Below are 28000 nucleotides of genomic sequence, written 5' to 3' on the forward strand. Positions count from 1 at the left end.
GTAGTCTCCATAGTCTTAATTTTCAAAAAGAAAAATAAAAAACAAAATGGTTATCAAAAGAAGCCTTAGTTTTTCATGGATTTTAATATATTCATAGTTGAACTAAACTTATTTTATCGAATGTCAACTAGTTTCACATTTGTTATGTTGTGAATATGATTTTTGATTAATATTGGGGGCCATTGACCGAAGAGATTGATATATGTCATTTATTTATTTACTTAGATTTCATTTGGTAATCATTTTGTTTTTTATTTTTATTTTTTAAAATTAAGTCTATGAATACTACTTTTGTCTTCAAATTTCTTCCTTTGTTATTTACTTTTCATCAAAGGTCTAAAAAATAAAGCCAAATTTTGAGAACTAATAAAAATAGCTTTCAAAAAGTTATCTTTGTTTTTTGGAATTTGACTAAGAATTCAACAATTATATTTAAAAAATATATAAATCAGTGTAAGAAATGTAGATGAAATAGGTTTAATTTTCAAAAACAAGAAAAAAAATTAATGGTTAACAAATGATATCGTATTTATTATTATTATTATTATTATTATTATTATTATTATTTCTTTTGCAAGGGGAGGTCAGTATGCTTTAACCGGTTTTTGAGCCCAGTATATTTTAACTGGTTAATGCATAATATAAAAGATATAGACTTGGTTAAAAAAATATTTTTGGTACCTAAACTTTCATAAAAGTAATTAGTCTTTGAACTTTAGTTTATACCAATTTAGTTTTTATATTTTAATTTTGCAATAACTTAATCTCTAAAACTTTAATATGTAACAATTTAGTCAATAATATAGAAATTGAAGGTTATTATTTTTAATTTTGTAATGTAAACTTAGTATTTTATAAAAATATTAAGTCTCTAAATAGTTTATTGGTTTATTTATGTAAAAATCTCATTAGATTTTAACATTAGTTTTTACAGACTAAATTGTTATAAAATTTAAAGATAAAGATTAAATTCTTATATATTAAAATTTAAGAACTAATTCAATACAAAATTTAAAATATAAAAGACTAAATTGTTGGAGTCAAGCATTAAATTGTTTTTTTTAATGAAAGTTGAAGGACGAAATTTTAGAGGGAGATCTGTCATATCAAAAATTAAATAAAAACCAATATTAGTGGCGCGTGGTCATAAAATATTCGAAGTTATAAATGCAAGCGAAACGATATAACGTGTCGTCAGTGTCAATGCCACGTTTCTTTTTCCTTATTATTTGAAAATAAATGGAAATGGAAATCCAAATAATAAAATAAAAGGACAATAATTTTACACGTCATCACTGCTTATTTACCTGCCGACGCCTACGGACTACAGTGGATTGTGGATCCATTCCATCGTAAGGCCCAACTACGGCCCATTTCAAAAATGTTAAAACTTATAGTTTCGATTTGTCGAGTCGTCAAAAATATTAAATTTAGAGCTTCTCTTTCGATTTGATGAGTCCTGTTTGAATTTGTCAAAAAATTAACCACACAATTAGTTATTTAATATTTCATTTTCATTTGGAGCATCACACATTCTAATTTGAAGGGTTTTCATTTCCTCCCTTTCTTTATTTTAATCTTGAGTTGAATAGAGATGGACAACAAGTATCTAAGACTTAGGTACATAATACACATTATACATATTTTCAAAAGACACTTTATACATATTTTCAAGTAAACAAGAAATGGAGATTAAGTTTTTTTCATCTTTGGTACATAATACACATTTCTTAACAAGATAAAAGAATCTCTAAAAAAAACTTGACATCTCTCATTACTTTTGCTAAAATGACTTCTCTTCTCTCCCCCCCCCCCCCCCCCCGAAAGTCATTTCATACTCTGAGAGTTGTTTCCAAGAATACATGGTTAGCGGCTTCTAAATCTAATATCCAGTTTAAGTGAGAATTTTCCACTAAACATGTTTAAAAAACAAGTAAATCTAATTTACCTTGGTTTGCCTTATCCGCTTTCTTCTCAACTAAATACTTTGGGCAGTTCCATTTCCAGTACTCGTCTTCTCCACAATGGAAACATTTTCTTTTGTGAGCCTTGTTTTTCTTTACAGTGGGTTGTTTATTCTCTTTACCCATTTTCTTCATCTGCACACTTTTATCTTTAGATGAAGACGAAACAGACTTCTTTTTGTCAGTGGGTTTCGTTCCTGACGAAGAACCTTTTAGAAATTTCTTTTGATGTGAAACAACATTTGCTTCACTCTCTTTTAATTTCATCATAGACTAATAAATCTGTAGTTTGTTCAGTAAAGTAGTCAAGTTGTAAGTTATCTTATTCATAACGGCATTCATACGAAAAGTTAGGTAGCTCTTCAGAAGAGACTCTAATATCATACTAGTTTCATCTATAATAGCCCCGTGAGCTTCAGCGACATTAAAATGAACCATCATGTCTAGGATATGTTCCCAGACATTGGTTCCATCTTTCATTCTCGAGTTATAAACATATTTTATAGCCTCATGACGAATAGAAGATGAAGGTTACCTGAACATATCCTGTAATGACGCCATAATTTCACGGGCTATGGGCATAGGATCATGTTTCTTGTTGAGCACATCAGATATGCTCGCTAAGATATAGGCCCTAGCCTTTTCCTTCGCCCACACACCTATCATACACATCCCGGACACTTCGATTTGCCGTTGAACTGGGAGTAGGAAAACATTCCTTCGTTAATACAAACTTCAAATCATCAACTACTAACATCGTATTTAAATTTGATTTCCAGTTGGAATAACCCTCTCCGTTAAACTTGTCAGAAGCTAGAAGTTATATGATTGAGTTTGACATGCTGAAAAATAAACAAATTCTATTATTAAAATGAATCTAAATCCAATTTTTTAGCAAAAACTTAATAAAGTACCCATAAATCTTTATTTATTTGCAACGATACTAAAGTGATTTAGAATAAGTGCTACCTGAGGCAGTTAAAGATTCCTTCACTAAAGCAAGACATTTTTTACTAATACTGTCTCCAGAATAACTCATATTCCGATAGTTATTTAACTACCATTTTTCGGTCAGGAACTTTCTAACACTTAGTAATTCTGTAAGTGTGACCCATAATTTTCAGATCCTATAGAATGGTATGAACATGCCCTCGAATTGGAAGACAATGTGCAAGACGGAACTATAAGATCCTATTCATTTCTGATGCTTGGGTTGTTCTGAATCCTATATTACAACCTTCCGAAGGGATCGTTGCTGTTAACGACTAGTTAGTGCCACCTAAAAACGAAAGCAAGCGCAACATAGGAATCTCACGATTCAAACTAATGGAGGAGACCGTAGGATATATTGACACATTTCCTTCACCCACTTACTATGAATTACTTCCCTCATTCAACTTGTATTGACCCATGCAAACACTTTACGAATGGAGCAGTCGAGGTAAAATCGACATGAAGCCGAGCATTTATCTCACAGTGTGAACTCTTGAGGACGTGAGAGCTAAAAACGATATATCATATATATTGTTAATCTCCTACTAAAGTGTTCTAAAAAGTTTGGGTATTCTTTAACTTGGGTTTGTTACGACTAAATTTTAACAACCTAAGTTTATGTGTTTATCATCCAAGTATAACGTTTATATTTGGATTTAACCTACGATGTCTAGGTTAAAACTAGCTTTATACCTCACACCGCTCACGATGCTCATAAAACTGGTTATCAATTCTCGTTATTTCAGTCATAATCCCGAGGTAGGAGGTGTTATGTAAATCGTTAACTTAAGTACCCCTAGCCTTAGACAGGATTGTGAACTGATTAAGTTTGTTACCAAATTTTATAAGATAACGACATATTTTAACTATTAAAATAAGTTGTTAACCTAAGTGAGCATGCCTTTTTATCTTTGTTATGGATTTTAATGTCTAAATCATTTTTATAATAAATTACAAAAATAGACATGATAAACATCCACAACATACATCAAAGGCATTCAACTTTTAATATAACCTTTACATTAAAACTATTAAAACCCTATACATGCATACTATATACTATAATAATTTTATAACATACTTCAATGCATGTAACATGCTTCCTGTGGTAGAATTTTTAATTCTACATGGCATACTTTATGCATATACAAAAATATCTAATTATAACATATATCAAATGCATAACTAATTAAACATAAAACTGATATGGTTTTTAGTTTTGGCATTCTAAAGCAAATAAAAGCCTAACTATTACATAAAACAGCAAAACCAGCTTCAAAACTTCTGGACCGCTCGAACCGCCTTAAACCATACAAAACTCATCGAGTATCAGCAAGCAATCAGCATCAAGTATGCTAGTATGCATCGGGTATGACATTGAGCATCATCGCACATCAAATATTTCACAAAAATACCATCGAGTAGACGACATCGACAATCAAGTAAGGCATCTAATTGCTGGATGGTAGCAGCATACAGCGGAAGTGACGAGGATCGATAAGCACTCTAATTGATTAATTTTGGTACAAATGAAAGCATGCTCAAGCAGAATTTAATGGGTTTCAAGATATACCTTTGAAAAAGTTTTGAAATCTTGATTTTCAGCTGCTAATTCCTCCAAATATTTATGCAGACCACCACAAGATCTTCTTTACTATTCTCTTGGTACTCTAGATTGAGTTGTGGGACTCAAAATAAGCTGAAATCAAAGGGGACTTGGAGAATGCTCACAGCAGCAACCCAAAGGAAGAACACCTTCTTCACATGAATCTTCAGTTAAAATTCTATTGGTTGCATCGCTCCAAAATCACTTCAATCTCTTAAATATATTGCAGACCATTATGCAAAGGGATTTGCTGGATGAGATGCAGCTCATGCTTGGAGTAAATGAAGCTTGAAGATGGTGGGTTGTTTGTAAGCTACTTGAAGATGAAGTTTGAGAAATCCTATTTTTTTCTTTTGTGTATTTTCTATTTTCATAATCCAAAATTGATTTTAAAATCACATTTGATTTCTAAAATCAAAATTTATTAATTTTACAAATCAATTTTTTAATAAATAATTATTTAAATAATTTAAATAATTCTAATTAATTTAATATCCAATATTAAATTAATTTTACATAACTCCATCTTCATATATTTAAATCATATTTAAATATATATTCTCCAATCCCGTTTGATTTTAATTTGAATGTTTCAAATTAACTTATCACTCTACTCTAGAGCTAATCCAATTTCGAGCTAGTAGGGGGACCTCGTGGACCTACAGATCATGGCTCCAACAATCCGAGATTAATCGGCTAAACTCATTAGACCGATCTAACCCCCATTTATTAACTAATGGGTCACTCCACTAAAGCTCATAGTTGAACTCCCCTCACGGTAGATATATTATGTCCATTTGATATAACCATGATTAGTAAGTCAACCCATCACAGGTTGTTCGTAATAACGGTTGGGTCAAAAAAACATATTTTATCCCAAAAATTACCTTTTGTTCCTTAAGTCCCCACCGATCCCCTAATGAACAATTGTTGTATCCAATCAACAAAAATGAATCCCTCTTAGGCCAATGAGAGAGCGGGACCCCTTGTTCAAGATCCAGAATCAACACTTAAGAGAACAACCTCTCTACTATCCATAAAAGCGGGTAGAAGTGAATTCCGTCTTGCACCCTATGTCCCCAGCTATCTATCCATTCTTATCCCTGAAATGGGAGATTATTGAGCTGGCGCTATTGAGCCAACCCTCACCTATGCAAATCTAAGGATAATTTCAAATAAACAGAAGTTCATAGTTAGCTCAGGATTAAGGTCAAGTTACCTAGGTCATCACTTTGAAATAGTCAGTCTAAACAATAAACAGCGTTATATATTAATAGTGACTAATTTCGTTGTCTGATCTTGTATAAACTCTTTTGCACAAGGACACCCCCACTCCTCATGTCCCAACATGAACGAATTAGGATCACTTTACTTGTAGCACTTTACAACTCTTTGTAACAACTACAGAGCAGACTGTATCCAATAGTGTTATCAGAATAAGGTACCCAACCTTATTCATATACTATAGATCATTTTGACTATTTACTCGAACCTGATCCACCTTTATATCTCCACATAAAGTTCAAGTACTCATGTAATAGTCAAAGGACTTTCAGATTTATTGGATTTCTAATAAGAAAAACATCTATTCAATAACACATTATTGAATTTTTAGAATAAGTTCTATTTTTTACAAACTACGAGTTTTAGAACATAAAACCCAACACTAACATCGAGTATCGAGTATTTCATGAAATATCATCGAGTAAATCCATCGAGTATGGTATCGAGCATTGAGTATTTCATGAAATATCATCGAGTAAATGCATCTAGTACCATCGAGTATAGCATTGTGCATAAAGTATTTCATGAAATTTCATTGAGAATGCCATCGAGTATCCTATCGAGCATCAAGTATCTGGAAGAAACTTGAATTTCTAGTTCCTGCTGCTTTGACCTTCTTCACTTCTTTCTTCAATTACATCCTAATTGCAACTCTAATACTAATTGTTAGAGTATATTAACCTGCAGCGAAGGAAAAGCAGAATCAATAAGCACCCTAATCATATTTAATTTGAGTTTAAACATGCTTCAAAGTCATCTTTACAGAAGAGTGTTTACTGAACACAATACTTTTGAAGTATCCTCTTCAAATCCAGTTGAAATCCACGTGAAAGAGCTTCAATCTTCAAGTAGATAACCACCAAGATCTTCTCTACTATTCTCTTGCAAGGATAATGTGGTGGAAACACTAAATTGAGCTGGAAGTATATAAGATATGAAGAGGGATTGGTGATTTCTGTAGAGTTTCAATTGAAGTTCTTAATGAGCATGGATCATAATTCATCTCATCATTTCAATTTATAGAGCTTAGACCATGCAAATACATAGTTTGCATAAAGGACAACTCCTACTTGATTGAGAAAATGGAGAAATGAATAAGGTAGTTAATTGCATAATTGAGATTTCCAACATTTTGGAAAACTCCACTTTGAAAACCATTTTCAAATTGATTTTCATAAAATATTTTTCAAAAAACAAATTTCGTAAATTAAACTTATTTAATTTTATTTATTAATTTTATAGAATTAATTCAATTAATTAATCTTTAAATAAAACTAATTAATTAATTAATTAAACCTTTTAATTAAAAATAATTTAATATCTAATATTAAATTAATAAAAACCAATTTCATCAAAATGAAATTAATTTAATTAATATTTAAATCATATTTAAACATTTATTATTTCTCCAATTTCGTTTAATTTCGATAAAATTAAACTTTTAATTGTATCGAATATAATAAATAGAAACCCTAATAGAGTTTGAACATTTCGAATTCTAAAACCCTAATCTCAAATCTTATCAAGATTACTCAATTTACTAATCCAAATTACGAGCTAGTAGAGGGACCTTATGGACCTACAGATCATGAGCTCCAATGACTTGTAATTAATTGGTTAAACTCTTTAAACCAAATTAGTCACTATTTGTTAACTACCAAGACATTACATTATAACTCGATAGCTGCACTCTCCTCAATGTAGATATATTTCTATCAATTTTAACTATAATCGGTAAGTCAATCCTTCATAGGTTGTTCGTATTTACAGCTGGGTCAACGATTACTGTTTTACCCCTGTAAATACATATTACTCCTAAGCTCCCACTGATCCCCCATGGAATATTTGATTTATAGTCCAATTTATAAATCATAACCCTCTCTTTCAAGAAAGGGTGGGGCCCCATTGTTCAAGATAAGACATCAACACTTAAGAGAACAACCCATCTGCTAATCCTAAATCGGGTAGGAGTGAATTCCATATTGTAAGGTTGTGTCTCCAGCTATTTATCTGATCTTATCTCCAAAATGGGAGACTTATTGAGCAGTGTTATTGGACTACTCTCACCTATGCAGATCAAAGGATAATCCCGAATAAACAGAAGTTCATATTTAGCTCCGGATTAAGATTGAGTTACCCTAGGTCATTCAGTTTGAGATAGTCAGTTTTAACAGTAAACGATTGTTATAAAGAAAAATGACTATTTAGAGGTCCGGTCTTATGCAAGCTCATTACATAGGATGCCCCTACTCAGGTGTCTCTACATGAATGAGTTTTGGATCACTTCATTTGTATCAATATGCAGAATGGGCCGCATCCAATAGTGTCACTAGGATGAGGTACCCAATCTCATCCGTATACTTATAAACCATTTACATACTAAAACTTGATCCATTTTTATGTCACCACATAAAGTTAAAGTATTCATGTTATAGATTCATTTATTGGATTTTCAGAGAATGATGCAATATCAATAGTAATTTATTGAATAAAAACTCAACAACATTTTTGTTGATAAATAGAATATATTAACAACGCTTACGAACTGCGAGTTTAGGTCATTCCCAACATTTTATACATCATATTATTCCAACAACTATCTTAGAAAAAGATTTATGTAGCTTTGAAGATTTAAAAAAAAAAAAAAAAATGATTCAAAAAGTTATCAAATAGCTATGACCATGTGTTTGGTAATCATTAAATTTGATTTTCGCCCATGTTTTCAAAAATCAGACATAAATTGAAAAAATAATTATAATAATTTTTAATTTTTTTTAATTTAACGAAGAATTCAACTCTTTTACCCAAGAAAGATGAAAATCATTGTAAGAAAATCTAGAGAAAATAGACTTATTTTTTAAAAACTAAAAACCTAATGGTTACCAAATGAAATCTACATTTTTCATTTTTCAAAAGTGAAAAATTAATAGTTCATTATTTTTAAAGCCATTACCAAACATCTAGAAAATTATATGAAAGATACAACTATGGACTTAATTACGTTATCATTTTCTTAACAAAAAGTTGAAATTGACAATTAATTGATGTATGAGATTCATTTCTAAATTATTTATATAAATAAAGTTTCATTTAGTACAAACTATGGAAATGTGGGATCGAACTTTCAGTTTATAAAGTGGAAGACCATGTCAATTACCGTTGAACTAAGTACACTTTTTTACATATAAATAAAATTGATGTGTGAGTTTATACGTAGATCAAACAATAATTGATATAATATAATATTAAGTATGAGGTCAAAAGTTCGACTCCCACGTGTAAAAAAGAAAAGTGGCCTTCTTTAGCTACCGTCAAAATTGACCTTTGATTTTCAATTCTAACAAATTAAATCTTACTTTTTTCTTTTGTGACAAAATCAACCTCCTTTTGTATATTATTAAATCATAAATCCTACATCCTATTCCTCGAACCTTTTCTTAATTAGAATTTAATTGGGCCCCAAAAATCAGGCCCAATGACATGGAGCCCACGTGGCAACTTTAGAAAATAGTAACGGAAGTTGGGAGGTTGTATTCTTATCAACAAAAACCCACAATATAAATTTAATTAAAAAAAAAAAAAAAGAAAGAAAGAAAAAAAAAACTTTATTGGCTAAAATAACCAATCTTGCTTTTCATATCCTCCTTTAACATTAGCTTATCTTATCATCATATACCTAAACCCCTAAAATAATTAGACAAATTTTCTCTTCCCACACTTTCACTACTTTCTAAACCCAAATATGGAAACTTTGGATAAAACTTTGTGGGCTTTTATTTTTTATTTTTTTCCCTTTGAAATAAATGTAGGCTTTAATTGTGGAAATAAATAATAATAATAATAATAATAATAAAGAGACAACAATAAAGGTTTAATTAGTAGAGGCAATAGTATTGTATATAAATTTATTTAGTTTGTTAAAAAAAAAGGAAAATTAGCATTCACATTGTCATTGGGGGGCTGCTACAAAGACATGTGAAATGTCTATTCTTCATTTGCATGCATGCATGTTGTTAACTTTCTAAATGTCAAGCTTTAGATTTTCAAATGTTAACTTCATCTTTTTCACACAAAAAATTGCTTTTTGGCTAATAAAGAGAATGCTCCTTGTAAAAATAAAATAAAATCTCCTTTATCAACATTTAAATCTCTCTCTCTCTCTTTCTCTCCTCTTTTGAATCATAGATAAGAAGGGAGAGTTTATACAATTGATTACTTTTCACAAAGTTAAACTATGGGTCCATTCGCTTGTTGATATGTCATAAATAATCAGAGGCAAAAATATACCAGCTACTTATTGCTGAAATCAAAAATTTAAATTTAAAACTTAATTATAGAATTATGATGGATTCGATACATTTTGATTAATTCTTTACTCATCCTTTTTTATGTATGAACTTAATTATACGTAGGTGTTATTTATTTATATATTATCTTAATATAACAAATGTAAGGTATGAAGAAGAACTCTAATCTCCAAAGAATTTAAGAGTGCATGTCTAATCTTGATTTTAGCTTATTTCTTATTATTATTAACATAAAAAGGGGAGAGAAAATATTCACTACTTAGCTTGCATTAATAAGACTTGAAACTTTAAGTGGTTAATTAGATAAGGGTGATTAATTTATGAAGTGAATTAAGTGCTTTTGTTAGACCCTAGTTTGGGAAAACCTTTGTTTCTTGAATGTGTTGTTTTAGAGAGGGAGAAAAAAAAGGGCTAAATAAAGCCTCTTGTTTGTGATGTGTAACTTAATTACCAATTTAGTTACTTCTTCTTTCTCTATCATTGTTTACTCTTTACCACATCCAACTAGATTTCTTCCCTAAAACTTATCATTTCCAACTAAGCCTCTCATTCTTTTTAAGAGAAATTATCTCAAATAACAACTTTTTTAAACGTAATTTAAGAAATACCTATACTTTTATTCAACCTATTGTGCATGGTAATTTTATATATTTTATTACTTTCTATATATTTATTTTGTCTATTTTAATACCCTTCTCCACATCATAAATTATACTAAGTATTGGCTTCTTTTTTCCTTTTAAATTACAATTTTAATTTATGAACTTTTAAGTTTACATCTATTTTGATCTATAAATTTTTTAAAATGTCGAATAACTAGGTATGACTAGAGTTTCAATTTTGTGTCAAATGGGTCACTGACTTATTCAAAAATTTCAAAAATTGATCTATTAGACACGACACTTGTTAAAGCCTAGAAAAAATTAGACAAACAAAAATTAGGTCCACTCACATTTTTTAAAGTTTACCGATCAAATTCAAATAAACACACAAAACCTAGAAGTTCATACACTAAACTTACCATTTAACATTTTTAGTAAAAATATTAGATGGTCTTAAATATGGTGCATTGTTACTTATTTGTTTGTATATTTATAACATAAGAGTTGTTTTTAGACAGCAATTATGAAACAGGAGAGATTGATCAGATATAATTTTAATTGATATCTTCTTCATTAAGTTGATTATACTCAAATTGACTACATAAGATTAAATCTCCTTTTAATTATGTTAATTGTTTAAAAACTTTGGTCCTTATATTATATAATAAAGAATAAAAAGAATTGAGAGTGGCACTTTATCTTTCTCTATCTAGTTGAAGCAACTAGATCAGTTGGATGGGAATGGGTCAATTTAAATTTGCACCATATATGTAACTTTACCCCAATTATATCAACAAGAAAAATCACTTTTTGTGTATCTTTTCTTTGCAGGCCAAATTGCAAGTAAAAGTGCTTCGCCAAGGACAGTACTGTTCCTGGGGACCTCATTTTTCACCCTACATTTTCTTAATCTTAACACCTTCAACACAATTCTGTCAAAAATATTTAAAATAATAACTCATAGATTTGTACAAAACCTTTACACAAAAGAAAAAAATAATAATCTTGGCAGAAAAAGAAAAAAGACTTATTATAAAAATATTGTTCTTAAAAAAAAAAAAAATTAAAATACATACCATTCAAAACTCTCTAGGAAAAGCATGTTCTTTTTCCTAAATAGTTTCAAAACTACTCTTTTTTACTAAGATCATAAAATATAAGAGTTTCCTTCGTTAAGGTTAATATAACTTCAAATTGAATATCTTAAATAAAATTTAACAACTGGATTAGGGTTCTTATACATTACCATAACAAAATTTCTTACATAAAGGTGGTATTTAATACGGAGAAAATCTAATTCTACACATGACAAATAAAACGAGCCTACTTTATTTGACCCTATGAAATTGAAAGGTTTAATTTATGTATTATTCCAATGGAATCAAGATATATACCAAACAAAGTCATAAGAAAAAAAAGAATTGGAGGACTTTACACATCCGTTTTCTGTTGTAATTTCCACATCCTTATCCAAATATCCAAAGCTAATTAAAAGCTTATTACTTTCTAAAAACACTCATCCTTCAAATATATGGCCACCAACTAATTAATTATTTAATGAAATGAAAAATAAATAAATAATAAAAACGTTTGTTTTTGTATTGTAATTGTAAAAAGCATCCATTTCCAACCATCTTTTTATCTATTAAAATTAAAATTTGACCCATTTGCATGAATCCCACTTTCTTTGCCTTATTCTACCTTTTGGTTAATTTAATTAAATTTTAATTCTTTGCTCATCAAATCATTAATTATGCTCTTCTTAGTTCAATGACTGCATCATCTTAATTTGTTTTTAATCCCTATTAGTCCTACTAAATAACTTAATTAATGAGTGTAGCGTATCGTATGATCTTAATTAATTAAATCCTTCTTTTGTCCTTAATTTACGTGTACAAAAAGATGGCTTCTTTTGTTCCAATAGTGGCCTCTCCTTTGTCCATAATTTTATATGCATTATCCCTCAATTACTATTTTAATTTTGCTTTACCTTGGACCAAATTGGTATTTTGGATTCAAACTTGGGAGATTAACCAAACCGTTAACTTAGTTGGTGTCTTTTGAAATGATAAATCATCGATTTATTCAAAAAAATTAAGTTTATGAACGTGATAAATTTAATATTATTGTATGAACACTCGAACTATATATATGTATATATACATAAATAATTATAATGTACATATACCAAATTTCATGTGTAATATAGAAATAGTTATTTTGATGTCACAATTAAGATATATGTATCACTTTCATAAATATCAAAGGATCTCAAGTCCCTCTCTCCACTATTCCTTTTCCATGTGATGGCCATGCACATCATGACAACAACTCAATAAATTTAAAATGTAATCAAACATTAAAGGAAGTCAACTATAGTCATGAGGTGCACTATGATTTTAATAATCAAATATTACACAATCTCTCTTCTTTATGGAGATTGAATCATTTCCACAAATTTATGTAAATAAATATATATGCTTTTGTTTAGTTTTTAAGATACTGTCTCTCTTTGTATCTTCCAAAACAAGATTTTTGTTCTCTTTTTTCCTCCTCTGATCAAAGCTTTCTTTTTTTAAAAAAAAAAAAAAGAAAAGAAGAAATAGCTAGACAACCAAGAAGTGTCATTACATAATACTACATTATGTCCAATTTGTAAAAATAATAAAAATATTAGGAGGGAAAATGAAATCCAATCAAGACAAAGAAGGTGAAATTATATGATGTAATTGATGAAGACTTATCTTTTACTAAAATTGATAAAGTTTTTTTTTTTTTTTTAATAATAGTGAAAATTTTGTATTGGGTTTATTTACATCAATTAAAATAAAGAATGAGAGATTTGGTAGGCATAGGGTAGGGCATTTGTTCAATTGCTTGTAGATGAAGAAAGGGAGGCTTTTATTGGCCCATTGATGATGGGAGAGTTGGAAAGAGACAATCCTCACTCCAACCAAAACACATTCTCAAAAGAAAGTTTTTAAAATTATTAAAAAGAAAATCTTCAAATTTCCCATTTATATATAGTACCCATTATTACACCCAAATCCCAACCCACATTCCCAATGCAAATCTTGTACACAAAAACATTCCCACAAAAGCTTTTCAAAACATACCAACATTTTCTTAACTCTCTCTTTCTCTCATTGCCATGATCCAATTTTTTCTTCTATTTTCCCTCACATTCTCAGGTATATATACACATATGGAGATCAATATATATATAATCTTCAAGTCTTTCTTTTCATTTGTGTAATAATTTTTTTTTTTTTTATTTTTTTTATTTTTACAGGAATTGAATCTTTAGGTATTAATTATGGGCAAGTTGGTGATAATTTGCCACCACCTGATAAAGTTCTTGAGTTATTAACATCTCTTAAGATCTCAAAAGTAAGAATTTACGACACAAATCCTCAAATATTAGCCACATTTGCCAACTCCAAGACAGAGCTAATTGTAACCATAGAAAATGAGATGTTAAGCCAACTCATGGATCCTCAACAAGCACTCCAATGGGTAGCAACCCACATCAAACCCTACTTTCCTGCCGCTCGCATCACCGGAATTGCCGTCGGGAACGAGATATTCACCGGAAACGACACGGTCCTAATGTCGAACCTCGTCCCGGCAATGATCAACATTCATAGTGCTTTGGCTCAGTTAGGGTTGGGCTCATACATTCATGTCTCAACTCCAACATCATTGGCTGTTCTTGAGAATTCTTTCCCTCCTTCAGCTGGTAGCTTCAAATCCCAATTCTCAACTTACATTACACAATTTTTACAATTCTTATCAAGCACAAAAGCACCTTTTTGGATCAATGCATACCCATATTTTGCATACAAAGATAACCCTAATAAAATATCTTTGGATTATGCTCTATTAAATCCAATGTCTTACATGGTTGATCCTTCCACTAAGCTAAAATATGACAATATGTTATATGCTCAAGTAGATGCAGTGATTTTTGCTATGGCAAGATTAGGGTTTGATGGGATTGAAGTTAGGGTTTCAGAGACAGGATGGCCATCAAAAGGAGATTTTGATGAAATTGGAGCAACAGCTGAAAATGCAGCCATTTATAATAGGAATTTGTTGAGAAGACAATTGGCTAATGAAGGAACTCCTTTAAGGCCAAATATGAGACTTGAAGTTTACCTTTTTGCCCTTTTTAATGAAGATATGAAGCCTGGACCAACCTCTGAAAGAAACTATGGTCTTTATCAACCTGATGGAACTATGGCTTATAATGTGGGCCTTGCTGCCTTGTTGAGTTCTTCTTCAACCTCTTCTGCTTCTATCTCCCTATCTTCTTCCGCCACCAAGGTAATTATTAAAATCACTTTTGTCACGTTTTAAATCATGTCAAAACGTAATTTTACATGTTTATATGCATTTTTTTAGTACTAAAATTGATTTCGAAGGAATAAAAGCTCTTTCCAAGTGATTTTGACCATTTCAGAATCACTCTAAAAAATATACTAAGTTTCTTTGATGTTCTTTCCATTCAACATTTGACATGCATCATAAATGATTCATTAATAAATTAATCTCATCTCTCATGTCAAACAATAACATTTCATTGTACTAAAAATTTTTCAAGGAAGCATGCATTTTCGAGTTATGATTATGAACATGGTTCGCATTTTTTACGATAGATTGAAAAAAAAAGGGGAAAAAAAAAGTAAACAACTTTTTCTTTTGTAATATGGTCATAAAAAAATTTCTAACTTTATTGTTTTTTTTTCTTTTTAACAGACAATATCAATGGAATATAAAAGCTTAGTGTATTCGATGTTCGTGTATTTGCTGATCAGCTTGGAGATTATTCTGACGAGAAGTCCATTTTAGAAGAGTTGATTTAAATTAAATGGGTGTGGTGAAGGGTTTTCTCAAAAGACTTAATTAATTTGGACGTTAAAATCAAATTAAACCCTTTGATTATTGAAGCAAATCAAAACCCATCAACCATTTGATTAACTTTAGTGTATTAGTGTTGATAATAATTTGATGTAAAATAAAAAAAAAAATATTTGGCCTTCATTTGATTCTTCATTAGACATAAATTAAATTGTTCCATCATTGTATAGCTCTCTCTACTCTCTATCTCATGTACTTAAAACCAAAAAAGGCCTTGTAATTGATCCATGCAATTTATTTTATGTTATATTATATTCAAATTCTCTCTATTTTTCTATATTTAATTATCTGGCAGAAAACTAATTTAGTAATATTCCAACCTTGTTTTGCTCATATCTTTTGTCGTAAAGAAATAATAAATAAATATGGAAAAAGATAAGAAAGGAAATGTCCTCTTTCTTCTCTACTACGTGGAATCCACATGGTTCCTCTATCAAATTCAAAAGTCACTTACTTTTCCTTCCTCTTTCTTTAAATTAAAAAAGATATATATATATATACATTCAATAATAAATTATCAAAACTTCGTTTAATAACCCTTCGTTATATTTTTAATAATAGATGAATGCAAATTTAAAATGTCACTCGAAAAAATTCTCTCATATATTATAACATGACGATAAGGTCATTGTTGATTATGTTTAGTATATCTAACATTAAATAATTTCTCGAGATGAAAAATGTATAGACTATAAGCATTAAATCAATAAACAAATAAAAACACCTAAAGTGTAAAGTTAAAAACTTTGTTTGAATTTGGTCACTTTTTATTATCCTGAGCAGACAAATGGTCGGCCAACGCTTTATTCCTTTGCGCAAACCCTAACCGTCACCAAAGCTACATTTTGGGCATCTTTTTCTTCTCTTTGCAAATATATTTATTAAAAAAATAAAAACACACCTTTAATTACTGATTGGACCCCAAAAAAAAAAAAAAACTCAAATAAAAAATAAAGCCATTTTTTATTTTTTACCACCACGAAAAGATGCCCAATAAAGATATTATTGTTTTCATTTTCTCTCTTGAATCACAACGTTGTGTTTTCATATAATAGAATTCGAACCTTTTTTTCCCCTTTTTGCTCATGAAAAAACAATTGTCTACTTCATTTTTAAAAAAAATAATTTTATTTTTTAAAAAAAACCTTATGAGAGACTTTTTTTTTTTTTTTTGGGTTCTGATGAATCATCCTAGTGGATTACTCCGTCAGATTTGGGGGGTCCCATTTTTAACACAAATCAGCATGTGCTTCTGTACGTTTTAGAGAGAAGAAATAGTGAGTGTCAAATACAGTCATTGCCATTACAAAATATGACCTTTTGGTCCTCTATATTAGGCTGTGTCATATTGTGACCATCATTTTAGTACTCTGTTGATTAATATAATATAAGACTATAATGTTACAATCCACTTAAATTTTTGGCCCAAAGAATTAATCCAATTTTCTCCAAAATTAGAAGAATGAACTCGGATAAATCTTGAAGAAAACAGTCTCGTTATTACTTCTTTAACCTTAAATTGGTATGCATTCATGTATATGTTTCTCACATACATGCGTAAAAATATCCTCTTTTCAAGAAAAAAAAGAAAAAAAAATATTGTGTTGAAATTTTTGTAATATCTTCAAACTTTCCTTTGTTCTTTATAATAGACTATTTTTTGAGTTTTTGACTAGTTTTCGAGTTGTCGAGTAAGCGTGAGTGTTAGGAATGAATTTTAGAATAATATCTATATCTATACCATATAGTATTGAGGCTATGATTTTAAATTTTTTGGTTGAATGATGATTTGACAAGGTTTTAAATACTTTTTCTCCTATTAAAAAGACTTTAGATTCAAGATTGGTAGAATCTACCTACTTTCTCTCCCCTACTTTTTTTTTTAACTCATTTCATTATTTTGAACAAGATAACGAAAAGGAGAGATTATGCATTTTTACATAAATCTTAAAAGTTTCTTCCCTTCAACATAATCATGCTAGAGGGAAAGTAACAAATTAATTTTGCTTTGTCGGAGTGAGCTCAGCCTAGAGATAATTAACTTGGACTATTTGGAGATTTCATCCCCATTCTTATAATTTTTATTGTACTAAACAAAATATTTTTTGCTTTGTTTTCAATTCACCACTATGCATGTATGTGACACTAATAATAGTTAAAGTTAGAGATGGATATATATGATGATGCTGTTGAGAAACTAATTAAAATAACAATTGTAGCAAAATTAAAATTCTTAAATAAATGAAAAGAGAAAATAGGGTTAGTGAGAGAAAAGTGATGCTTTTAAAATATAGGACTATGTTTCAATTTAAGGAGATGTGACATAGAATATGTACCACAAATCTTTTTGGTAGATTTTTTTTCCTTTGGTGGGAGGGATTTGCCTCCATAATTTAGAAACATAAAATATTGTCACTAAACTAAAACTAGCAAAACGGCCGACATGAGCATAGTAATTAATTAGCATGAATTTATACGGAAAATTTTCCTATTATGGTAATATGGAAAATTTTTAATACTACTTACATTTGTTGTTTGTCATGATAGCATCAATCAAGAACGTAGAATCTACAAATTAATTAATAATAAATCAATACATCATTTAATGGCGTATCAAATTATGAATGAGAGTAGTAGATACTACAATAATACTAGAAATTTTCTCAATTTGTAATATAATCTCAAGGTCTGACATTCTAATTCATCCACTACATATATTATATAGGAAAATCCAATATTCAATATTATATATATACATAAAAGTTAACCTTCTTTGGTAACAATATCTTATTAGTCTCTAGGTTTGGGGTCTAATTTCTATTTGGTCCTTATGTTTCAAAAGACCATTTAGTCCCTAAGTTTCAAAATATTTTTATTTTATCCTTAACTATTGAATTTTATTTGAATTTAGTCCATAGATTTCAACATTAACATTTTTAGCCTCAATTTTCACTAAATACTAATTTTTTGTCTTCAATGTTAATTGTATGTTAATAAATTCAAAATAATTAAATGAATTATAATTAATTAAATTTCACTAGTTTTCATCAATTTTAAAATTAAATTTAAAATTTTACTTCATAATTATTTTATACTAATTAATAGATATTGAGGTCAATGTTTGAAAGTGAGTACTTGATGGGAAAATGAGATTAAAAATGTAAAATCTTCAAATCTATGGACCAAATTCAAACAAAACTAAAATGTCAAAGGTAAAATTACAACATTTTGAAACCTAATGACTAAATTGAAACAAATTCAAAATTTAAAGACTAAATGCATAACATTTTGAAATTTAATGACCAAATAGTAACTAGGCCTCGACCTAGAGATCAAAAAGGTTTTTTTTTTCCTTAATTTTTTAATGTATATATATAATATTAAATATTGGATTTTTCCAATATGATGATGCTTTCAGCAGCATAAATCATGATTAGACCTTGCTTTCTTCTTTAATTATGCCTGTAATCAGCATAATTAGATGGATATAAAGTAACATTATCTTTCACAAAATGAAGCTTGTAACCTAATCCTCATAGAACAATACTTTTTACTAAGTTTAATGTATAGTGTTTAACGCTGCTCATTCTTCCCTAAAAAAGTGAAAACCCATTCTTGATCACCTATTTCATTTCTTTGATTACTTGAAATTAAAAAATATACTTTTTAAATATATTTTCAATAGAAGTTTTAACATTTTATTTCACTTGCAGAACCTATCACTTAAACTTAAAAGTAAATGAGTTCATATTATGTAATAATTTTTAGAAGTTTAAATTGTAAATTTGATCTAGAAAGTTAGAATATAATCCTGCGGTTTTAAAAATCAGAATTTAGTTCCTTTAGTTTGACAAAATCTCACAAATAGTCCTTATGATTTGTTAAAAACCTTAGTCTCTACTATACGAACTATTTATAAGAATTTTATCAAACCATAAGAACTAAATTCTAGTTATAAACTATAGAGACTAAATTCTAATTTTATCTAAACTATAGGGGGCAAATTTGTAAATTATCTTTTTAAAAGATATCTAAATAGTTACAGTACTTTTTAATCAGTATTAACAAATTGATTTCACTTTAACATCATAAATCATGTCAACACAATCTTAGTCAAACTTCCAAATCACCTTCCACCTGGTTCCAAACAAAAATATTTCCAAATTAGAGCTGATGTCCAAAAGCAGCCTTAAATCAGAACACACTCATACCTGGAAATGAAGAAACATCCCATTTTCTCTTATAGTCACGGCAGCAACATCATGAAGATGACAGAAATAGACAACTTCTTTGTACTTAAGAAACTTACATTTGTCATCAGAATCCTCATCTTTCTATCTTATTGTTATTACTAAGACATGTTCATATGATAATGCTACTTCCTCATACAGAGCTTTTATCAATCAATAATAGCCAATAGGTGTGTATCAAATCTCATATTTATCCACAATAGTGTTACTTTTCACATCAGTTCTGCATTTGGATTTCAAGAATCAGATATCAAGAATAATTTCATCAATTAAAAAAAAAAGTTCATAACAAATCTCACATCCACTAATACTAAGTTCTGAGTAAATTTGTTCTCATTTCTCTAATATATGAACAAATCAATGATAACAAGACCTCGAAATGAGCACAGAATTTTATAGAGCCAAATGTTGATGACACACTAATCTTCTGGGGTACCAGTAAGTTATAAATTATTATGTTCGAACACAATTCAATGCTTTTTCTTGCAGTACAACACCCAAACTAGCATACACGTACGAGAAGGCTGCTGAGAGGGATAAGTGGGGGCACTTGTGTACCTTCAGTGCCGTAATTGACTTCCATAGTCGGCATTGAATTTTTCATAACGGGGAGCATCCAAATGAGCTGATGGCCGTGTGTTTCGTAAGGCAATCTCTATGTCGGAGGCTGTGATTGGTCCAATTTTAGGCAACTCTACGGTCATAAGAGTTATTACGTTAGATCTGTTTGCAGGATGGTACAGAAAAGAGAAAGACTGACCATCCATATGTTCAAGACCATGATGCTTAAATGTATTTCATTAAATTTTTAATTTCTAGATTACAGTCTACAGATCTAATCTTCCTTGTGGATACTGACAATATCAAGGTTACTATATAATAGAAGGCAATTTTTGAGAGAATAGATACTTTGAGAGGGGGGAGGGGGGGGAGGGAAAGATGCGTTTAAAAAGTTCCTTACCTTCTTCAGGCACTACTCCCTGTTGATCTTCGGGTAGCCCTTTTTGCTGTTCCTCGAGTTGGGCCATTAGGCGCCGTAGTGGCTGCATAGCAGCCTCTTTGCACACTAATCTAATATCAGAACCTGAATAGCCTTCTGTTCTTTCCATCAATATATCGTAAGGAAGTTCCTCATTTCCGGGTTGAGGAGGAAGAAGTTCTTCAAACATAGCTCTTCTAGCTTCTGGTTCTGGCAGAGGCACAAGTATCTATTTTACCATGGTCAAAGGAGAATCACTTGGAGATATTATAGTTCAAATGTGGTTAAAAACTTGAAACTCATCAAGCTATCATGCTTATGGAAGTTTTAAGTAAGTAAAACAAAAAAACAAAAAAAACCAAAAAACAAAAACTGAAAGTTACTGCAAATTGAATATTGTAGCAGTTTCTGAATCAAATTCCTTTTATTCAAGTTACTGATTTTTCCCCCTCAACTCAAACACCTTTAACCAAATTAGAGAATATTGAAACACGCATGAAATGAGGAAATACGATTTATGGTTATGTTCATTATGAACATATATGCAATTTTTTAGTTTCAAGAGAACACAGATTATCTCATTGTTTCTTTCAGGGGTAAAAATCCTCGTTATTCAAGTTCTCTGATAGGAGAGTAGCCATAAAATGACATAAAACTATGAGGAATCTGATATAGTTGGCAGTAGGCAGAATTAACGACTTTTTTGGGGATGTGACTCAAGAAGCAGTTCGCAATCTACTGACCACCGTTCTAATTATTCTATCAAAACAAAAACTACAATAGTAAGAGGATACTCTCTTTTCTAAACGACGAAGCATGGCTGCATCCAGTTCCCAGGGAAGATTTGTCGCGGCCAAAACAAAGACTAGTTCATCTGTCTGCATCAACCCATCCATCTGCAATCTAATCCAACAATCAATATTTGATAGGCCACAATTAGATAGAAAAGACTCTAACGTGATTTCTTAACAGGTCAAACACACAGATTTCTTCAATAAGATGGCTGGAATTTTGATAGGCATTGGGAAACAATTATATGAGATGCCACAGAATTCCAATACTGTTCAGTGTTCATTAACAATGTCAAAAAAAAAAGGTAGCTACAGAGTTGACTTGAGATAATTTAAGTAATATTTATTTTAATAAATAACAAAACAGCTAAATTATAGTTCCTGGGCAAGAACTAAAACATGTGAAGGGTTCAGATAGAAGCAAGTGAACTCTCTTTGGATGAAGTATAACGATGGGGGCTACTATATAGAAGAACTGGGTGTTATAATATTCAATTGAACAAAGATAGAACCTGAATGAGCAACTCTGTCTTCAGACGCCTACTAGCTTCATGTTCACTGCGTCCTTCACCACGATGACTAATAATTGCATCAATTTCATCCAGAAATATAGTAGATGGTGCATGATGCCTAGCAAGCTCAAATAAGACCTTGATAGATTTCTCCGAGTCACCTATTAAAGAATGGAAGCAGAGAAATTTTAAAAGACAAAGCAAATGTTACGAAAGAAGATCATCAGATCTATTTTAGAAATCAATAGCAGAGTAATGAAGTGAGATGACACCACTCCTAAAAGAGAATGATGCTGGACCATTAGTGAGATTTTGGTTTCATCATTTAAGTTATTTAGTAATTTCCACTCCCCAATATTTTTACATTGTGACGTCATATTAAAAAATGGCACAAACATAGTTTAAATTGACGATGGCAAATTGCTACATAACATGCTTTCGTAAATAATGAAATATAGCTACAACCTGGAGAACAAAAACTCATATCACTACGTAAAAGGAAACTGTAACATCAGTTATCAACTTCAAAAATCTAAAACGTTATTGCATTGGATGTCAACATGGGTGAAAACAACTCCCTTGCATCCAAGACTGATTGGAGCCAGAAGGATGTTCTATTTAGGCATACATAAAATTGGAGATAAACCAAAGTAATCAAGTACACCAGAAAAAGAAAATCATTCTTACTATGAAAAAGGTGGCAAGGATGATGTATTTTTTTGGAGTTTACATTCAAACTATATCATTAATCTAACTTTGATATTTACTTGTAAATCTACTTGGTCTTGAATTTCCATGTTCATGGAATTTAATTCTGTAGATTATTTTCCTGACACCACCATCTTTAATAGTCAGGAAATGTAAGATTTTATACATGATATCCGGTGGCCCAAAAAAGGATTTTTTTTTTCCTGACCAACAGTCTTTTACTTTTATGTAAAACTCAAAAGTTGAATATTATATTCTTGAATAATATAAACTTTAAAGAAGGCTTTCTCCCTAAAATTTGAATGTTGAATTACCTAAGCATCAAATGACATAACATCTTTAGATCGTTGGCTCATAACCTCAAGTCTTTCACCATCTTGATCAATATCTCACAAGTGGAAAACCGTATCCTATGTCACTTCTTGCCATTTGAACTTAATATTTGTCCAAATATTGCGGGTGAATTTAGTCACCTACGCATCAAATGTCTAATGTGGATTTTGTGTAATATGAGCTAGTATAGAAAAATATGGTGTCGACTGGTGATTAACTAAGTGAAACTTTAATTTAATACATGAGATCCCCATTAGTTTAACGCTGACACAATATTGAACAGGTCATGCACAATAGGCAGAGTACATGGAAAATAACCAGACAAATGATGCTGATTTCAAGAGATCGAATTTGGGCAAAAATTAACAATGTATTGAAACTCTAAATCAAATCTTCTACAATATTAATCGAAAAAGGGAAATTAGTACTTTAGTTTTATAGCATTAGGGTTTCAATATTTTACCCCTGTAGTGTTAAAAAATTCCTTCTGGCCGCTACAATGGCTGATCTTTATTTCCCATGACTCAAGTAGAGTATTGATATTTTAAACACATAAAAGGACATTTTGTTTACTTAACCCAAAAAACAAACATTCAAAAAGAAAAAGATCAAGTGTTTCAAAATTTTTGTTACAGTTTCATATGTTTGACTGGACAAATTGAGAAGGAACAAAACATAAACAAACGCTCTTCGTAGATGTAATCATACCTCGCCACTTGCTCACTACAGATGAAGCTGAAATATTGAAAAATGTTGTCTTGCACTCTGTTGCAACAGCTTTTGCAAGCATGGTCTGAATAATTAACATGAAAGGTTATCTAAATAAGGAAAAGTAGACCACAAAACCTTCAAGCTAAATTATCAATATAAGAAAACTCCAAAATGATCAGGTGACCAAAAACAAAAATCTGAAAAGTGACAGACCGGAATACACTCTCTCAATTTTCTCAATCATCCGGTTGGAAGTGCCTTTACAAGAAATATCCAATAAGTTAACTTGAAATATCCAATACTCGGGTGCTAGTGCCTTCACTTATTACAAGAAATATCTAATAAGTGTCTCTTATCCAAAAAAATCTAATAAGTGACAGATTGTACAAACTCTCAAGTTTCTCAATCATCTAGATATAAAGAGGAAGGGTGTGCTAGATGCTATAGCAGAATTCCTGAAAAACGAATTTACAAGCTAGTTCGCAAAGCTTGTAAAATAATGATACATAATAACATGGATTTCTGCTAGGCAATAATTTAACTTTATGGACAGTTATTTGAGTTTTAAGGGAATCCGTAAAGCAACAAAGAGACTGAAGCATCATCTCAATTGTATTGACTATGACTACAGCCAAATGTTAAGACTTAGCTTTTAAAACAAAAGATTGTAGCTCGAACCTACATACCTTTCCCGTTCCAGGGGGGCCAAAGAGGAGGATGCCTTTCCATGGAGATAGGAGACCCCGAAAATAACTACAAATGAGATATGAGGGTTAAATAATGGTTCACAAGAAGATTCTAGTACAAATGCAATACAGGATTTTTTTTTTAAAAAAAAAAAAGAGGGGGGGGGGGGGGGGGGGGGGGGGGGCGCTCCGGAAGGTTGTATTGTAAACTTGCAATCAGAAATTCCATACGAAGGCCTTTGTATGGTTGAATGTCACAACTCAACCAAGAGCTTTATATCAACCATCAATCGAGCAGTAAATAGAAAAACCTAATTTCATATTATCCTGACAACAGTTAGTTAAATCTATATCATTGTTAGGTCATGGGATAAATTTTGAATAGAAATTGACACGGGTTGGCAGACAAAATTAGCATTCAGAAATTTTGATTTGGAGGTGGTAGGTTTGAATATTCTTCTAGGAGCTGTTTGTTGGCATGTAATTCAGATGCTCAGCACCCTAGGATGCTTGGAAACTGTATACTTAACAGTCACATTCTTGGATGGTTTCTTATTATATGAATTTAATCCAATGTAGTTTAGTTTAGTATATATATTTTTCGAATTGAAACTTAAAAAAAGTTGTGTGAAATTTATCTTCAATACTAATCCAACTAGTATTTGAATTATATATAAGTTTTTTTAGTACAACAAATGCTTCTTCTCTTGTACAACAAAAGTGAGGTTGAGGATATGAACCTCCAACCCCATGCAAAGGAATAGATGTCCATAACTGCAGAGCTACTATCAAATAGTCTATAATAAACTAATGAAAAAACTCACTTGGGATATTTTATTGGCATGACCACTGCTTCCTTAAGTAAGCGTTTGGCATGTTCTAACCCTTTGATGCTTTCCCACTTAATATCCGGATTTCCGCGTATTATATCCCTGAATAAGGCAGTATAGGACAGTCAGGATGCCTGAAAAAATTGTTGATAAAATGATAATGAATTTGCTAAGAGACCCATATGATTTCAATCAATAAAGATAACCTCAGTTGATGTACAGAACTTTGTCAGTTACCTAGAAATGCTTTCAGCTAAGTTGCGCATTTCTGCAGATTCTAATGGAGGAAGCAAAGGCTTCTGTCTGACAAGGTGAAAAATAAAAATAATAAGCATGATTAGGTACGTTACTAAATCACAGGAAATCACTGATCCTTAAAACAAAAACTCATTTGAATTCAAATATGCAAATTTGATTTAATTCTGGTGAATGAGCATTCACTCAAACAAGACTGAAGATCGATGCCATGAGCAGTTAACTTTCTGTTGGCACTGTTGTCTACTGTGTAGTTGATTGCTTCTAAGTATTTCCCAAGGAACAGAGGAACCCTGAAGAGCCACTAAGTACAATATATTATATGCCTCGTGACTTTTTATCATTGTTTCACATTACAGTGCAACTGGATATTGTGAACCTCATAACTCATACGCACCTAATTGCAAGTTGCATACAGCTTTTATTCAGGAGAGCACAGATGATGAAATTTTGTTTTCAAATAGTAATAGTTTTTTCATAATTTGTGTACTAACTAGAGGCATCAAGCAGCTGCTGCTGATAATCAAGTTCAAAAGCATTGGTAAGTAGAAACTCTACCATAAAAAGTCACATAACTGACATTTAATACCACTCGAGAATGAGCATCTTTCCTTCAGAGCATGGCACACAGTCAGGCAGATGTTTCCTTTTCTTCCAGATTTCATGTAAAAGCACCAAATCTAAAGAGAGTTATGAAACCTAAAAATATGTGCATAAATCCATCTACAAATTTCTTTTGTATCATCTTGACGAAAAAGCATGCTCTATGGTTTCCATTGCTAAGAATATGTCAGGCAACATTATCAAAGTGTCAGAGTCATTAGATGTCGGTCTAGGTCTATTTTGTCTACTGCCAGGTCCAACTAAACTACTGCGTTTTCCATAGTTAAAAGAAGCATATAATTGTCAACAGCAATAGATAGAGACAACATACATAATCACCGTCTTACGGTTGGACACAGCACCAGGTGCAGAACTTGAGCCATTCTGCTACAAAACAATTAGCAAGAACAATTTGATGGAGTCATCAGCAGTTTACCAAAGAGATGCGTCCGAAATCAGTCAACTATTGTCACAATTTTAAAATCAGATGCATTACCTGCAATCGAAACTGCTCGTAGATGGCCAATTCAGGCCCATGCGCAGTTCCATTTGCCGGTATACCGAAAGCAGTCTCGTTTTTCAAAGCCGCATCGGAGGCCTCACCATTCCGGGACTTCGACTCCTTCTTTCTCCCAAATGTGGAATCATAGAACCTCTTGAAATCCTACAAACAGATAACAAGCAGAAGAAGGTTGAATATTAACAAAATTATACAAGCGTTGGCGAAAATCCATAATCTACTCCAATCAAAAAAGAAGAAGGAAGTAAACTACAATGCAGCCGTGACACGACATGCCTAGCAGAAACCGATTAGAAACTGATCGGAAGTTGAATTAAAATAGATGAGGAAATTAGGAAGGTAGAACAACTTGGAGAATACAATTTCGTCAACCAACACACAGGACCAGTCCTGAATAAAAAATTAAGTAAAGTACAGCTCCTACAACATCTGGATCCTCACAAGAAAACAAAAACAGTTGAAGAGGAAAGTAAGGAGTGCCTGGAACGTCCAACGAGTTGCAGCAGGATCGTCCTCGGCGGCCATTGCTGCAATTGAATCGGAGGAGGTGAAAGAGGAGAGATTCGAATGCTGCAACAATGGAAGAACAGTCTCTCCCCCTCAATTCAACCTCTCGATTTTTCACAGTTTGCAGAGTAAATTGGAGTTGGAGTAAGCAAAGAAAAAAAAAAAAAAAAAGGACTTCCAGCTGTCAATAGTCAACACAGAAAGAACTTTTCGCCTTTCTGCCTTAAACGTGTGTTTAATCATGTACGAGTTCTTTTCTTTCCTTTTGTAAGTAATTAATTATGTGGTAGTTTGTCTTAAAATAATAATAATTTGGTAGTTAGTAACAACTCAGCGTCAATCGCCACCACCCTATGGTTCAGGAGGTCGGCGGCATACATATATCGACCATATTTCAATTTGTAGCTTAACTTCACGTTTCACTGGTGAAATCTAATCCATTTAAGTCTAATTAATTAGATTTTAGTCATGTTTACTAATTCATAATAAAATTTGATATAAACATAATTCAATTACATTGACAGATCTATTGTAATGAATCTCAATCGCAAATATAATTAGATCGTTTTTTATTACATTTACCTAAAATTAAGAATTTTGTCAAATTTACTGTTACTGTTATAGTTATCTTTATCTATC

General features: G+C 31.0%; 2 protein-coding genes across 8 annotated transcripts; one reads left to right on the forward strand and one right to left on the reverse strand.

The window, feature by feature from the left end:
• Nucleotides 1-13693: 13693 nt before the first annotated feature.
• On the forward strand, nt 13694-15945 carry LOC120074091 (Glycosyl hydrolase superfamily protein). 2 transcript variants are annotated; one of them, XM_039027085.2, is made up of 4 exons: nt 13791-13947; nt 14049-14495; nt 14712-15082; nt 15515-15945. In XM_039027085.2, the coding sequence occupies exons 1-4, from the start codon at nt 13908-13910 to the stop codon at nt 15605-15607; spliced, it is 951 nt and encodes a 316-aa protein (XP_038883013.1). In that variant the 5' UTR covers nt 13791-13907; the 3' UTR covers nt 15608-15945. The 2 variants fall into 2 exon arrangements, with proteins under 2 accessions (XP_038883012.1, XP_038883013.1); XM_039027084.2 differs by having other exon boundaries at nt 13694-13947; nt 14049-15082.
• Nucleotides 15946-20174: 4229 nt separating this feature from the next.
• CCP1 (P-loop containing nucleoside triphosphate hydrolases superfamily protein) lies at nt 20175-27729 on the reverse strand. 6 transcript variants are annotated; one of them, XM_090312274.1, is made up of 11 exons: nt 27335-27729; nt 26831-26998; nt 26666-26718; nt 25714-25779; nt 25471-25578; nt 24647-24713; nt 23958-24042; nt 22209-22369; nt 21700-21801; nt 20888-21134; nt 20175-20620 (listed from the first exon to the last, which is right to left on the reverse strand). In XM_090312274.1, exons 1-11 carry the CDS (start codon nt 27377-27379, stop codon nt 20487-20489), a joined length of 1236 nt encoding a protein of 411 aa, XP_090168400.1. In that variant the 5' UTR covers nt 27380-27729; the 3' UTR covers nt 20175-20486. The 6 variants fall into 6 exon arrangements, with proteins under 6 accessions (XP_090168400.1, XP_038883745.1, XP_038883746.1 ...); XM_039027817.2 differs by having other exon boundaries at nt 27296-27630; XM_039027818.2 differs by having other exon boundaries at nt 26666-26721; nt 27335-27598.
• Between the last annotated feature and the right edge of the window lie 271 nt (nt 27730-28000).

The sequence above is a fragment of the Benincasa hispida genome, chromosome 3, assembly GCF_027475165.1.
Source record: "Benincasa hispida cultivar pf3 chromosome 3, pf3_genome.v1.1, whole genome shotgun sequence".
NCBI classification, from domain to species: domain Eukaryota; kingdom Viridiplantae; phylum Streptophyta; class Magnoliopsida; order Cucurbitales; family Cucurbitaceae; genus Benincasa; species Benincasa hispida.

Coding starts and splice junctions, on each gene's coding strand:
- LOC120074091 (XM_039027084.2), top strand. CDS start 13,908: ATGATCCAATTTTTTCTTCTATTTTCCCTCACATTCTCAG. Junction 13,948..14,048: donor ATTTTCCCTCACATTCTCAG/GTATATATACAC, acceptor TTATTTTTACAG/GAATTGAATCTTTAGGTATT. Junction 15,083..15,514: donor TATCTTCTTCCGCCACCAAG/GTAATTATTAAA, acceptor TCTTTTTAACAG/ACAATATCAATGGAATATAA.
- CCP1 (XM_039027815.2), bottom strand. CDS start 27,379: ATGGCCGCCGAGGACGATCCTGCTGCAACTCGTTGGACGTTCCAGGCA. Junction 25,579..25,713: donor TTAGCTGAAAGCATTTCTAG/GTAACTGACAAA, acceptor TGCCTTATTCAG/GGATATAATACGCGGAAATC. Junction 21,802..22,208: donor AGACAGAGTTGCTCATTCAG/GTTCTATCTTTG, acceptor ATTAGATTGCAG/ATGGATGGGTTGATGCAGAC.